Raw genomic sequence first — 15432 nt, 5'->3', positions numbered from 1 at the left:
TTCATGCGCCATCTTTTCAACAAGCAAACTCCCACACGGAGATGTTTTCTTTTCTGCGCTCTCACGGATGGAAGGTGAATTTGGGAAATAGTTCCGTAATTCCAGCTACAAGGGTGATGTTCTTGGGAAGCATAATAGATTGACAGAGGTCAGAAAGACAAAGATTCTCAACTCTTGTCTTGCCCTTCAGTCCTCTCTTCGACCGTCAGTGGCCCAATGTATGGAGGTAATTGGTCTGCTGGTGTCTGCCATGGACATCATACCGTTTGCTCGGTTCCATCTCAGATCTCTGCAGTTATGCATGCTCAGTCAATGTAACAGGGATTATGCGGATCTGTCTCCGTGATTAGAACTGGATCAGGCGACAAGAAATTATCTTCCATGGTGTTTGTCTCAGTAATCTTTCCCAAGGAACCTGCTTACGCAGGCCTACCTGGGTGATTTGTGACCACGGATACCAGCCTACTGGGATAGGGGAGCAGTTTGGTTCTCGTTTAAAGGCACAGGGTCTATGGACTCGAGAGTATTCGGTTCTCCCCATAAACATCTAATAGCTGAGGGCGATCTTCAATGCTCTTCTGGCTTGGCCTCTGCTTCAGCCCGGTTTATCAGGTTCCAGTCGGACAACATAACTTCAGTGGCTTACATCAACCATCAGGGAGGAACTCGGAGTTCCTTGGCCATGACAGCGGTAGCCAACATTATTCAGTTTGTGGAGACCCACAACTGCTGTCTGTCTGCGATCCACATTCCAGGAGTGGACAATTGGGAAGCGGATTTTCTGAGCAGACAGACTTTTCACCCAGGGGAGTAGGAACTTAATACGGAGGTATTTTCCAGCTTGATCCTAAAATGGGGGACGGCCTGAGCTGGATCTCATGGCATCTCTTCAGAGTGCCAAGCTCCCGAGGTACGGGTCGAGGTCAACGGATTCTCAGGCTGCACTGATAGATGCTCTGGCGGTTCTTTGGAATTTCAGTCTAGCATACCTGTTTCCTCCGTTCGCTCTCCTTCCACGGGTCATTGCTCGAATCAAACAGGAGAGGGCGTTGGTGATCCTCATTGCACCGGCGTAGCATCGCAGGATCTGGTATGCAGACCTAGTAGAGATGTCATCTCTCCCAACTTGGATACTTCCACTTAGGAAGTACCTTCTACTTCCTTCATCCAAACTTTGTTTCTCTGAAGCTGACTGCTTGGAGATTGAACGCTTTATTTGATCTAAGCGTCGGTCATTGAGGCCATGATTCAGGCTCGTAAGCCTGTTACAAGAAGGATTTACTATAAGATATGGTGTAAATGTCTGTATTGGTGTGAATCAAGAGGCTATTTGGATTCCTAGTATTTTATCTTTTCTCCAGGAGGGTCTGAAGAAGGGGTTATCTGCTAGTACCTTGAAGGGTCAAATTTCTGCCTTATCTATATTGTTGCACAAATGTCTGGCGGATGTGCCAGATGTCCAAGCCTTTTGTCAGGCCCTGGTTAGAATCCGGCCTGTGTTCAAGCATGTTACTCTTACCTGAAGTATTAACCTTGTTCTTAGAGTTGTTCAGCAGGCTCCGTTTGAGCCTATGCATTCCTTAGATATTAAGATGTTATCTTGGAATGTTTTGTTTCTAGTTGCATTTTCTTCTGCTCGAAGAGTTTCTGATCTCTCAGTGTTGCAGTGTGAATCACCTTACTCAGGTTTCCTTCCTAAAGTGGTTTCGGATAGGAATATTAGCCAAGAAATCATTGTTCCTTCTCTGTGTCCTAACCCATCTTCTCATAAGGAGCGTTTGTTGCACAACCTAGATGTGGTACGTGCGTTGAAGTACTATTTGCAGGCGACTAAGGAATTTCGCCAGTCCTCTTCCTTGTTTGTCATTTTCTCTGGGAAACGCAAGGGTCAGAAAGCTACGGCTACGTCTTTCTCTGTGGCTGAGGAGTATAATCCGTTTGGCCTTTGAAACTGCTGGACAGCAGCGCCCTGAGAGAATCACGGCTCATTCCACGATGGATGTTTCTTCTTCCTGGGCATTCAAAAATGAAGCTTCTGTGGAACAGATTTGCAAGGCTGCAACTTGGTCCTCTCTATACACTTTTTTTCAAAATTCTATAAATTTAATACTTTTGCCTCGGCTGAGGCTTCTTTTGAGAGAAAGGTTCTTCCAGCAGTGGTGCCTTCTGTTTAGGTTCCTTGTCTTGTCCCTCCCTTATCACCTGTGTCCTCTAGCTTGGGTATTGATTCCCAATAGTAATTACTGATGATTCGTGGACTCACCGTGTCCTTAGAAAGAAAACATTTATGCTTGCCTGATAAAAAATTTTCTTTCTTGACACGGTGAGTCCACGGCCCGCCCTGTTTATTCAGACAGTCTTTTTGTTTTGTAAACCACAGGCACCTCTGCACCTTGTGTTACTTTCTTTCTCTCGTTTTCCTTCACTCGAATGACTAACTAGGGTTTGAGGGAAGGGCGGTGATACTTAACAACTTTGCTGTGGTGCTCTTTGCCTCATCCTGCTGGCCAGGAGTGATATTTCCAGTAGTAATTACTGACTCACCGTGTCGAGAAATAAATTAATTTATCAGGTAAGCATAAATTTGTGTTTTTTCCTCATGATTTTGCGTCCCAATTTCAATCAGCTTTATCTGCTGCCCTGAGTTATGTGCCAGTTGCAGGTAAAAGGAAGAGAAAGGTTAAACACTGTTCCTATGACTCTAGAACCGCAGTTCTGTTGGAGCTGCGGCAATCGGTCACATGCAACATTCTGATGTGGGAAGACTCCTTGTCTAGCTCTGAAGAATAATTTTCTTCTTCTGACTCTTCCAGTGATTCTGAGGACATTACCTTTTTAGGTTTAAAATTAAACATCTGAGATAGCTGTTCAAGGAGGTTTTAAGCACTTTAGGGGTCCCTAAGTCTAAACCCACAGTGGTGAAACAGGTGCATATTGTTTTTAAACCCAAGTTAAAAACCCCTGAGTTGTTTCTGGTACCTTCATTGGAGGCGGACATTATAACCAAGGAATGGGAAAAACCTGGTGTCCTGTTTTTTTTCTCCTTCTCTAACTTTCAAGAGCATGTTTCCTGTGCCGAATAGCCACTTTGAGGTGTGGAATACTGTGCCAAAAATAGACAGCAACATCTCCACTTTGGCTAAGCGCACTGCTATCCCTCTAGAAGACGGCATTTCCTTAAAGGATGCTATGGATCGGAAGTTACAGGGATATCTGAAGAAGGTTTTTCTTCAGATAGGTCTCTCATTCCAACCAGCAGTAGGTATTGCTGGGGCTGCCAATTTTTGGTGTGATTTCTTATCAGAGTTAAAGGGATATGAAACACAATTTTTTTCTTTCACGGTTCAAATAGAACAGTCATTTTAAGCAACTTTCTAATTTACTCCTATTATGAATTTTTCTCTGTTCTTTTTGTATCTTTTTATTTGAAAAAAAATCAGGAATGTAAGCTTAGGAGCCTGTCCATTTTTGGTTCAGCACCCTGGGTAGCGCTTGCTGATTGGAGACTACATTTAGTCAGCACCTAAGCTTACATTCCTGCTTTTCAAATAAAGATACCAAGATAACGAAGAAAAATTAATTAGGAGTTAATTAGAAAGTTGCTTAAAAGTGCCTGCTCTATCTGAATCATGAAAGAAAACAATTGGGTTTTGTATCCCATTAATTTTGGTAGAATCTCCTCTGAAAGATATCCAGGACCATATTCAGGCTCTAAAGATGGCTAGTTCCTTCATTTGTGATGCTATCATTCAGATCAATGCCAAAAATTCTGGCTTTGCTGCCCTTGCCAGGAGGGCTCTCTGGCTTTAAGTCTTGGTTAGCGGACATGGTCTCTAAATCTAGATTACTATCTTTGGCCTTTAAAGGAAAATCCTTATTTGGTCCAGACCTGGATTCCATAGTTTCTACGGTCACTGGCAGAAAAGGTGCCATTCTGCCTCAGGATAAGAAGTCTAGATCTAAGGTACATCCTATGGGACGCTTTTGCTTCTTTCGCTAGATCAAACAGAGGAATGTTTATTCAGCCAGGAATACCTGGAACAAAAACAAGCAGGCCAGACCCCAGACACAATATCGGCATGAAGGGTCCGCCCCTGCTATCAGGTCGTGTAGGGGGCAGGTTGGCTCTGTTTTAGGGGGTTTGGGCTCAGTCCATTCAGGATTCTCTGGTCCTGGACATTATATCTTGGGGATTCAATATAGGTTGTCTGTGTCACCCCCCAAGTGGCAGGTTCCTTCTATCAAGGATCTCGGGGAAACAAGAAAAAAGAGCAGTGTAAAATATCTTGTAGCTATGGGAGTTATTGTCCCTGTGCCTGTCCAATCTCCATCGTTCCCAAGAAGGAGGGCACTTTTCGCTCCATCTTAGATTTGAAGTGGCTCAACAAGTTTGTAAGCGTACCCACTTTCAAAATGGAGACTGTGATCCATTCTTCCTCTTGTACAGAAAGGTAAATTCATGGCTACCATAGACCTGAAGGATGCTTACCTTCATATTCCTATTCACCCAGATCATCACCAGTATCTTCGGTTTGCTTTCCTGGACGAGCATTATCAGTTTATAACTCTTCCATTCTGCCTAGCTACGGCTCCCAGGGATTTTACAAAGTTATTGGGAGCTCTCCTTTCTGTAATCAGACTATAGGGCATTGTGTTAGCACCTTACTTGGACAACATCTCACATGGAGAGGTTACTCTGGTATCTTCATATTCATGGTTGGAAAGTAAATCTGGAAAAGAGTTCCCTTCACACCCAGCACAAGAGTGAATTTTCTGGAATCATCCTAAATTCTATCAGCATCTATCTGAGGTTACTATGTATTTATTATTATTCTTTATTTTTTAAGCGCCAACAGATTCCGCAGCGCTGTCCATGGGTACAAAGATAAAAGTACAAAACAATACAATATAAAAGACACCAGACAAAGTTTAACAAATACAGGGGGAATTGAGGGCCCTGTTCCCATGGGAACTTACAATCTAGATGTGTATATTATATATTATACAAAACTACATTTGGGTTACATGTATAAGCTGTAAATATTGCCTAAATGACAAAAGATTTTGTTGTTTACACTTGGTTCTATCCCCACTCCCAACTTTCCCATTTTAGAGATGCAAATATTACAAAATCCAAACATTTTCCTGTCCTAAGTAGTTTGGATAAAGGGTTTTCTACCTGTATTAGTTTGGGTTTTCTGTAAAAAAAAAAAAAAGGGTGTTCAGATGAGCTGTATAATTATCTATTGAGTGTAAACCTAAGTATAGTCCAAACTGAAAAGTAACTAGTGTGTGTGGTACTCGACTCAATCAGTCACAAAATCGCCCAAATATTGCAGCTCAATGTCCGATCACATATAAATGGATGAGTCCTGTGAGGAATGCCAACTCACTTCACTAAAAACACTGGAATAGATGCTCTCATTGTTGAGATTGGCTATTATAGTGACATATTAATGGCAGAGTAGTTAAACGGGAGACACAGAAGTAAATTAACTTTTAGTTAGAGCTGCATAAAAAACAGTAGCAGAAGCAACCCACCTGACGCATTTCATGCTCACTTGGCTCTTTCCCAATATATCTTGTTTTGCCCGCTGCTTGCTTGCCCCACTTATACTGCACCACACAAGTAGGATGTTTAGTTTTATAGGAAGAAGTTACTTTAGCCAACGTTCCTGCGTCATGCCTGTACAAGTCTATGAACTGGAGATCATGTAACCAGGATAATGTAAGTAAACTAACCTGGGCTTTATGACACCACCTATAAGTAAAGATTACTCACCCATTAACTTTATGGTCGCACCCTTTTTGAAAACTCTAGAACTCACTGGTGTATTTCCGATGTGTTCAGGTCTCTGGGATCTTTGTGCCTTTTGCTACTTAACTTGAAACGTGTTTATATGTGTGTGTATATATATATGTATGTATATATGTATGTGTGTATATATGTGTATGTATATATGTATGTATATATGTATGTATATATGTATGTATATATGTATGTATATATGTATGTATGTATATATGTATGTGTGTGTATATGTGTGTGTGTATATGTGTGTGTGTGTATATGTGTGTGTGTGTGTGTGTGTGTGTATATATGTATGTGTATGTGTGTATATATGTATGTGTATATGTGTGTGTGTGTGTATATATGTATGTGTGTATATATGTATGTGTGTATATATGTATGTGTGTATATATGTATGTGTGTATATATGTATGTGTGTATATATGTATGTGTGTATATATGTGTGTATATATGTGTGTATATATGTGTGTATATATGTGTGTATATATGTGTGTATATATGTATATGTGTATGTATGTATGTGTGTATATATGTGTGTATATATGTATGTGTGTGTGTGTGTGTGTGTATATATATATATGTGTGTATATATGTATGTGTGTGTGTGTGTGTATATATGTATATGTGTATGTATATATGTATGTATATATGTGTGTGTGTGTGTGTGTATGTATATATGTGTGTGTGTGTGTATGTATATATGTATGTGTGTATATATGTGTGTGTGTGTGTGTGTGTGTGTGTGTGTGTGTGTGTGTATATTTGTGTATATATGTATGTGTGTATGTATGTATGTGTGTATGTATATATGTATGTGTGTATATATGTATGTGTGTATATATGTATGTGTGTATATATGTATGTGTGTATATATGTATGTGTGTATATATGTATGTGTGTATGTATGTATGTGTGTATATATGTGTGTATATATGTGTGTGTGTGTGTGTGTGTGTATGTATATATGTATGTGTGTATGTATATATGTGTGTATATATGTATGTATATATGTATGTATGTGTGTGTGTGTGTATATATATGTATGTGTGTATATATGTATATGTATATATGTGTATGTATCAGCTTCTAACCTGACTTGCATTGTTCTTTCTCTACATTAGAGACTAGCTGGACGGCTGTGTTTGATGAGCCAGTGAACTCAAAACCGCCCGTTCCCTGTGTTGCTCTGGATGTGGGTTCCAATGCCTGGAATTCCCCTGCTCCTGAGACTTCTACTCCTGAAGAAAAAGGATGGGCTAAGTTCACAGACTTCCAACCGTTCTGCTGGTAAGTGATTGTGTGAATTGACGTACGCTTTACTAAACGTGTTTTTTACCTTGCACACGTGTTGTGTGGCCTGCTGTGTAGTATGGTGTGAGCCGCAAGGGTGGAACACAAGTCTTCTATAATTATTTATGAAAGTTGAGAAGAATTATGATCTCCCTGACAGTGATTCTCAGGCCACTTATTTAATAAAGGTAGCACCATCCTGTGCTAAGCTGTTTAGAGAAAATGAAGGATTTGTATGAAGAAGATTGGGCTCTCACCAGTACTAGGAACCAAAAAACTAAAACTGGCACTACACGGTTATAAGGTGAGATAAAGGGGTAGCACCGGAATTGATATTCCTTAAGGCAAGTACAGTATGACAACAAAGGATAGGAAGATCAGGGGTTAATGTATAAAACATTCATACTTTATTAATAAAACCTCCAGTTCTCGGCCAGGAAACAGAGGAGTGACTAGCGGTTTTATTTATTTTAAAAGTTTGTAGAGGTTCTAATGGTTGTGGGTAGTTTAACTTAAAGAGAGGGAGGTTTATCCCTGTTTTAACCTTTATTAATAAAGTATGAATGTTTTATACATTAACTTGTGAGAGTGAGTGCTACATTTAACCCCTGATCTTTCTATCCTTCGTTGTCATAATGCTCTCACCAGTACGCCATGTTTAGTAACAATCCTTTGGCTTTATAAGGCAGAGTGAAAAGCCTGTCATAACTGGTTACCTTTGTAAAGGAACTCTGTACTGAGACATTGTACATGAAGGTGTATCATAAGCCAAAAGTGCATGTGTATAAGTGATACCTAGGTATCTTTCTCAAGTGATTAGGGGTATCTCCCACAGAAGTTCACAACACTGCCTAATACAGTTTAAAATTTTCTGATTGAGTACGTTTTCCTTTAACTTCTCCCCCCTTCTCCACTCTAAGCTATACATGTTCACAAGGTCATGTGTCTTCTTGTAAGTTGTTGAGTACATGGTCTGGTTTATTTATATCCTCTTGTGGATACAGTCACCAGAACTGTACACAATACACAACATGAGGCATAAGATCCTCATTGTCTCTGCTGCCAATACCTCTTCCTATACACCCAGCACCTACTGACCTTACCTGCTGCTAATACCTCTTCCTATACACCCAGCACTTACTGACCTTACCTGCTGCTAATACCTCTTCATATACACCCAGCACCTACTGACCTTACCTGCTGCTAATACCTCTTCCTATACACCCAGCACCTACTGACCTTACCTGCTGCTAATACCTCTTTCTTCTGTTAAGTGTGATCAGTCCACGGGTCATCATTACTTCTGGGATATTACTCCTCCCCAACAGGAAGTGCAAGAGGATTCACCCAGCAGAGCTGCATATAGCTCCTCCCCTCTACGTCACTCCCAGTCATTCTCTTGCACCCAACGACTAGATAGGATGTGTGAGAGGACTATGGTGATTATACTTAGTTTTATATCTTCAATCAAAAGTTTGTTATTTTAAAATAGCACCGGAGTGTGTTATTACCTCTCTGGCAGAGTTTGAAGAAGAATCTACCAGAGTTTTGCTATGATTTTAGCCGGAGTAGTTAAGATCATATTGCTGTTCTCGGCCATCTGAGGAGTGAGGTAAACTTCAGATCAGGGGACAGCGGGCAGATGAATCTGCATAGAGGTATGTAGCAGTTTTTATTTTCTGACTATAACTGTTACTTCTAAGTCTAAATTGCTTAATATACCTTTCAAAGGGCAGACCTTATTCGGGCCCGGGTTGAAAGAGATTATCGCTGACATTACAGGAGGTAAAGGCCATGCCCTGCCTCAGGACAAAGCCAAGACTAGACAGTCTAATTTTCGTTCCTTTCGTAATTTCAAAGCAGGAGCAGCATCAACTTCCTCTGCACCAAAACAGGAAGGAGCTGTTGCTCGCTACAGACAAGGCTGGAAACCTACCCAGTCCTGGAACAAGGGCAAGCAGACTAGGAAACCTGCTGCTGCCCCTAAAACAGCATGAATTGAGGGCCCCCGATCCGGGATCGGATCTAGTGGGGGGCAGACTTTCTCTCTTCGCCCAGGCTTGGGCAAGAGATGTTCAGGATCCCTGGGCGCTAGAGATAATATCTCAGGGATACCTTCTGGACTTCAAATACTCTCCTCCAAGAGAGAGATTTCATCTGTCAAGATTGTCAACAATCCAGACAAAGAAAGAGGCGTTTCTACGCTGCGTACAAGAGCTCTTGTTAATGGGAGTAATCCATCCAGTTCCACGATCGGAACAGGGACAGGGGTTTTACTCAAATCTGTTTGTGGTTCCCAAAAAAGAGGGAACTTTCAGACCAATCCTGGACTTAAAGATCCTAAACAAATTCCTAATAGTTCCATCGTTCAAGATGGAGACTATTCGGACAATTTTACCTATGATCCAAGAGGGTCAATACATGACCACTGTAGATTTAAAAGATGCTTACCTTCACATACCGATTCACAAAGATCATTATCGGTACCTAAGGTTTGCCTTCCTAGACAGGCATTACCAGTTTGTGGCTCTTCCATTCGGATTGGCTACAGCTCCAAGAATCTTCACAAAGGTTCTGGGTGCTCTTCTGGCGGTACTAAGACCGCGGGGAATCTCGGTAGCTCCATACCTAGACGACATTCTGATACAAGCTTCAAGCTTTCAAACTGCCAAGTCTCATACAGAGTTAGTGCTGGCATTTCTAAGGTCACATGGATGGAAGGTGAACGAAAAGAAAAGTTCACTCGTTCCACTCACAAGAGTTCCCTTCCTGGGGACTCTTATAGATTCTGTAGAAATGAAGATTTACCTGACAGAGGACAGGCTAACAAGACTTCAAAGTGCTTGCCGCACCCTTCATTCCATTCAACACCCGTCAGTGGCTCAATGCATGGAGGTAATCGGCTTAATGGTAGCGGCAATGGACATAGTACCCTTTGCACGCTTACACCTCAGACCACTGCAACTGTGCATGCTAAGTCAGTGGAATGGGGATTACTCAGACTTATCCCCTTCTCTGAATCTGGATCAAGAGACCAGAAATTCTCTTCTATGGTGGCTTTCTCGGCCACATCTGTCCAGGGGGATGCCATTCAGCAGACCAGACTGGACAATTGTAACAACAGACGCCAGCCTTCTAGGTTGGGGTGCCGTCTGGAATTCTCTGAAGGCTCAGGGACAGTGGAGTCAGGAGGAGAGTCTCCTGCCAATAAACATTCTGGAATTGAGAGCAGTTCTCAATGCCCTCCTGGCTTGGCCCCAGTTGACAACTCGGGGGTTCATCAGGTTTCAGTCGGACAACATCACGACTGTAGCTTACATCAACCATCAGGGAGGGACAAGAAGCTCCCTAGCTATGATGGAAGTATCAAAGATAATTTGCTGGGCAGAGTCTCACTCTTGCCACCTGTCAGCAATCCACATCCCGGGAGTGGAGAACTGGGAGGCGGATTTCTTAAGTCGTCAGACTTTTCATCCGGGGGAGTGGGAACTTCATCCGGAGGTCTTTGCCCAAATACTTCGACGTTGGGGCAAACCAGAGATAGATCTCATGGCGTCTCGACAGAACGCCAAGCTTCCTCGTTACGGGTCCAGATCCAGGGATCCAGGAGCAGTCCTGATAGATGCTCTGACAGCACCTTGGGACTTCAGGATGGCTTACGTGTTTCCACCCTTCCCGTTGCTTCCTCGATTGATTGCCAGAATCAAACAAGAGAGAGCATCAGTGATTCTAATAGCACCTGCGTGGCCACGCAGGACTTGGTATGCAGACCTGGTGGACATGTCATCCTGTCCACCTTGGTCTCTACCTCTGAAACAGGACCTTCTGATACAGGGTCCCTTCAAACATCAAAATCTAACTTCTCTGAAGCTGACTGCTTGGAAATTGAACGCTTGATTTTATCAAGACGTGGATTTTCTGAGTCAGTTATTGATACCTTAACCCCTTAATGACCACAATGTACCCTGTATGTCACTGGTCGTTAAGGGTTTTTTCAGGACATAATAGCACAAGTCTAGCAAGAACACGCTATTAATGCACTCCCTCCAGCAGGCTTTGTGCAATAGAGCAGTCTCAACGCTGGTGGCAAGACCGCGCTAAAAAACAATCAAGTCCCAAAAATAGGCCAGTGACATACAGGGTATGTCGCTGGTCCTTAAGGGGTTAATACAGGCTAGGAAACCTGTTACCAGAAAGATTTACCATAAGATATGGCGTAAATACCTATATTGGTGTGAATCCAAAGGTTACTCTTGGAGTAAGGTTAGGATTCCTAGGATATTGTCTTTTCTACAAGAAGGTTTAGAAAAGGGTTTATCTGCTAGTTCATTAAAGGGACAGATCTCAGCTCTGTCCATTCTGTTACACAAACGTCTGTCAGAAGTTCCTGACGTCCAGGCTTTTTGTCAGGCTTTGGCCAGAATTAAGCCTGTGTTTAAAACTGTTGCTCCACCATGGAGTTTAAACCTTGTTCTTAATGTTTTACAGGGCGTTCCGTTTGAACCCCTTCATTCCATTGATATAAAGTTGTTATCTTGGAAAGTTCTATTTTTAATGGCTATTTCCTCGGCTCGAAGAGTCTCTGAATTATCAGCCTTACATTGTGATTCTCCTTATTTGATTTTTCATTCGGATAAGGTAGTCCTGCGTACTAAACCTGGGTTCTTACCTAAGGTAGTTACTAACAGGAATATCAATCAAGAGATTGTTGTTCCTTCTTTATGCCCAAATCCTTCTTCAAAGAAGGAACGTCTACTGCACAACCTGGATGTAGTCCGTGCTCTAAAATTTTACTTACAGGCAACTAAGGAATTTCGACAAACGTCTTCTCTGTTTGTCATTTACTCTGGGCAGAGGAGAGGTCAAAAAGCTTCCGCTACCTCTCTTTCTTTTTGGCTTCGTAGCATAATTCGTTTAGCTTATGAGACTGCTGGACAGCAGCCTCCTGAAAGAATTACAGCTCATTCTACTAGAGCTGTGGCTTCCACTTGGGCCTTCAAGAATGAGGCCTCTGTTGAACAGATTTGCAAGGCTGCAACTTGGTCTTCGCTTCATACTTTTTCCAAATTTTACAAATTTGACACTTTTGCTTCATCGGAGGCTATTTTTGGGAGAAAGGTTCTTCAGGCAGTGGTTCCTTCTGTATAAAGAGCCTGCCTATCCCTCCCGTCATCCGTGTACTTTTGCTTTGGTATTGGTATCCCAGAAGTAATGATGACCCGTGGACTGATCACACTTAACAGAAGAAAACATAATTTATGCTTACCTGATAAATTCCTTTCTTCTGTAGTGTGATCAGTCCACGGCCCGCCCGGTTTTTAAGGCAGGTAAATATTTTTTAATTTATACTCCAGTCACCACTTCACCCTTGGCTTTTCCTTTCTCGTTGGTCCTTGGTCGAATGACTGGGAGTGACGTAGAGGGGAGGAGCTATATGCAGCTCTGCTGGGTGAATCCTCTTGCACTTCCTGTTGGGGAGGAGTAATATCCCAGAAGTAATGATGACCCGTGGACTGATCACACTACAGAAGAAAGGAATTTATCAGGTAAGCATAAATTATGTTTCCTATACACCCAGCACTTACTGACCTTACCTGCTGCTAATACCTCTTCCTATACCCCCAGCACCTACTGACCTTACCTGCTGCTAATACCTCTTCCTATACACCCAGCACCTACTTACCTTACCTGCTGCTAATACCTCTTCCTATACACCCAGCACCTACTGACCTTACCTGCTGCTAATACCTCTTCCTATACACCCAGCACCCACTGACCTTACCTGCTGCTAATACCTCTTCCTATACACCCAGCACCTACTGACCTTACCTGCTGCTAATACCTCTTCCTATACACCCAGCACCTACTGACCTTACCTGCTGCTAATACCTCTTCCTATACACCAGCACTTACTGACCTTACCTGCTGCTAATACCTCTTCCTATACACCCAGCACCTACTGACCTTACCTGCTGCTAATACCTCTTCCTATACACCCAGCACTTACTGACCTTACCTGCTGCTAATACCTCTTCCTATACACCCAGCACCTACTGACCTTACCTGCTGCTAATACCTCTTCCTATACACCCAGCACCTACTGACCTTACCTGCTGCTAATACCTCTTCATATACACCCAGCACCTACTGACCTTACCTGCTGCTAATACCTCTTCCTATACACCCAGCACCTACTGACCTTACCTGCTGCTAATACCTCTTCCTATACACCCAGCACTTACTGACCTTACCTGCTGCTAATACCTCTTCCTATACACCCAGCACCTACTGACCTTACCTGCTGCTAATACCTCTTCCTATACACCCAGCACTTACTGACCTTACCTGCTGCTAATACCTCTTCCTATACACCCAGCACCTACTGACCTTACCTGCTGCTAATACCTCTTCATATACACCCAGCACCTACTGACCTTACCTGCTGCTAATACATCTTCATATACACCCAGCACCTACTGACCTTACCTGCTGCTAATACATCTTCCTATACACCCAGCACCTACTGACCTTACCTGCTGCTAATACCTCTTCCTATACACCCAGCACCTACTGACCTTACCTGCTGCTAATACCTCTTCCTATACACCCAGCACCTACTGACCTTACCTGCTGCTAATGCCTCTTCCTATACACCAGCACCTACTGAGCTTACCTGCTGCTAATGCCTCTTCCTATACACCCAGCACCTACTGACCTAACCTACTGCTAATACCTCTTCCTATACACCCGGCACCTACTGACCTTACCTGCTGCTAATACCTCTTCCTATACACCCAGCACCTACTGACCTTACCTGCTGCTAATACCTCTTCCTATACACCCAGCACCTACTGACCTTACCTGCAGTTAATACCTCTTCCTATACACCCAGCACCTACTGACCTTACCTGCTGCTAATATCTCTTCCTATACACCTAGCACCTACTGACCTTACCTGCTGCTAATACCTCTTCCTATATACCCAGCACCTACTGACCTTACCTGCTGCTAATACCTCTTCCTATACACCCAGCACCTACTGACCTTACCTGCTGCTAATACCTCTTCCTATACACCCAGCACCTACTGACCTTACCTGCTGCTAATACCTCTTCCTATACACCCAGCACCTACTGACCTTACCTGCTGCTAATATCTCTTCCTATACACCTAGCACCTACTGACCTTACCTGCTGCTAATACCTCTTCCTATATACCCAGCACCTACTGACATTACCTGCTGCTAATACCTCTTCCTATACACCCAGCACCTACTGACCTTACCTGCTGCTAATACCTCTTCATATATACCCACCACCTACTGACCTTACCTGCTGCTAATACCTCTTTCTCCTGTTAAGTGTGGTCAGTCCACGGGTCATCATTACTTCTGGGATATTAACTCCTCCCCAACAGGAAGTGCAAGAGGATCACCCAAGCAGAGCTGCTATATAGCTCCTCCCCTCTACGTCACACCCAGTCATTCTCTTGCACCCAACTAATAGATAGGATATGTGAGAGGACTGTGGTGATTATACTTAGTTTTTATATCTTCAATCAAAAGTTTGTTATTTTAAAACAGCACCGGAGTGTGTTGTTCCTTCTCAGGTAGAATTTGAAGAAGAATCTACCTGAGTTTTTGGATGATTTTAGCCGGCGTAGCTAAAATTCATTTTGCTGTTCTCGGCCATTCTGAGGAGTGAGGTAAACTTCAGATCAGGGGACAGCGGGCAGGTTCACCTGCAAAGAGGTATGTTGCATTATATTATTTTCTGAGGAATGGAATTGACTGAGAAAATACTGCCAATACCAATATAATGTAAGTTCAGCCTTAAATGCAGTAGTAGTAACTGGTATCAGGCTGTTTATGTATATATGTGTACACTTCAGTATTCTGGGGAATGGCACTTCTCTGGGTAATACTATATGCATATAATCTTTAGCCTTACTTGCAGTGGGAACGTCTAGCAACAGGCTGTTTAATGACATTTCATGATATTTAATTTTAAACGTTTTTGCTGGCATGCTAAATAATTTAAATATATGAGGTACTGGGTGAAAAATTGTTTTTGGGCATTGTTTTTCCACTTGGCTGTCGTTTATTTTAAATTGAGACAGTTTACTGAGCTTCCCTCACTGCTGTGAGTGAGGGGGAGGGGCCTATTTTGGCGCTTTTGCTACGCATCAGAAATTCAGTCAAAAGTCTTTTTCTCTTCCTGCATGATCCGGATCGTCTCTACAGAGCTCAAGGGTCTTCAAAAATTATTTTGAGGGAGGTAATCACTCACAGCAGACGTATGAGATTGTGCTTTGACTGTGATAAAAAATGT

The 15432-nt window shown here is 42.6% G+C and overlaps 1 protein-coding gene across 1 annotated transcript in view; it reads left to right on the top strand.

The window, feature by feature from the left end:
• The window catches only part of PPP6R2 (protein phosphatase 6 regulatory subunit 2), a gene marked incomplete in the record, with an annotated part of 934057 nt that overhangs the window by 590686 nt on the left and 327939 nt on the right, over positions 1-15432 (top strand). Inside the window, 1 exon segment of the mRNA XM_053716315.1 lies at positions 6934-7099. Coding sequence (XP_053572290.1) covers positions 6934-7099 — 166 coding nt within the window.

This window comes from Bombina bombina, chromosome 6 (assembly GCF_027579735.1).
Source record: "Bombina bombina isolate aBomBom1 chromosome 6, aBomBom1.pri, whole genome shotgun sequence".
Lineage (NCBI taxonomy): Eukaryota > Metazoa > Chordata > Amphibia > Anura > Bombinatoridae > Bombina > Bombina bombina.
Note: the sequence above shows the minus strand (reverse complement) of the source record. Positions and strands in the feature narration are given on the sequence as shown.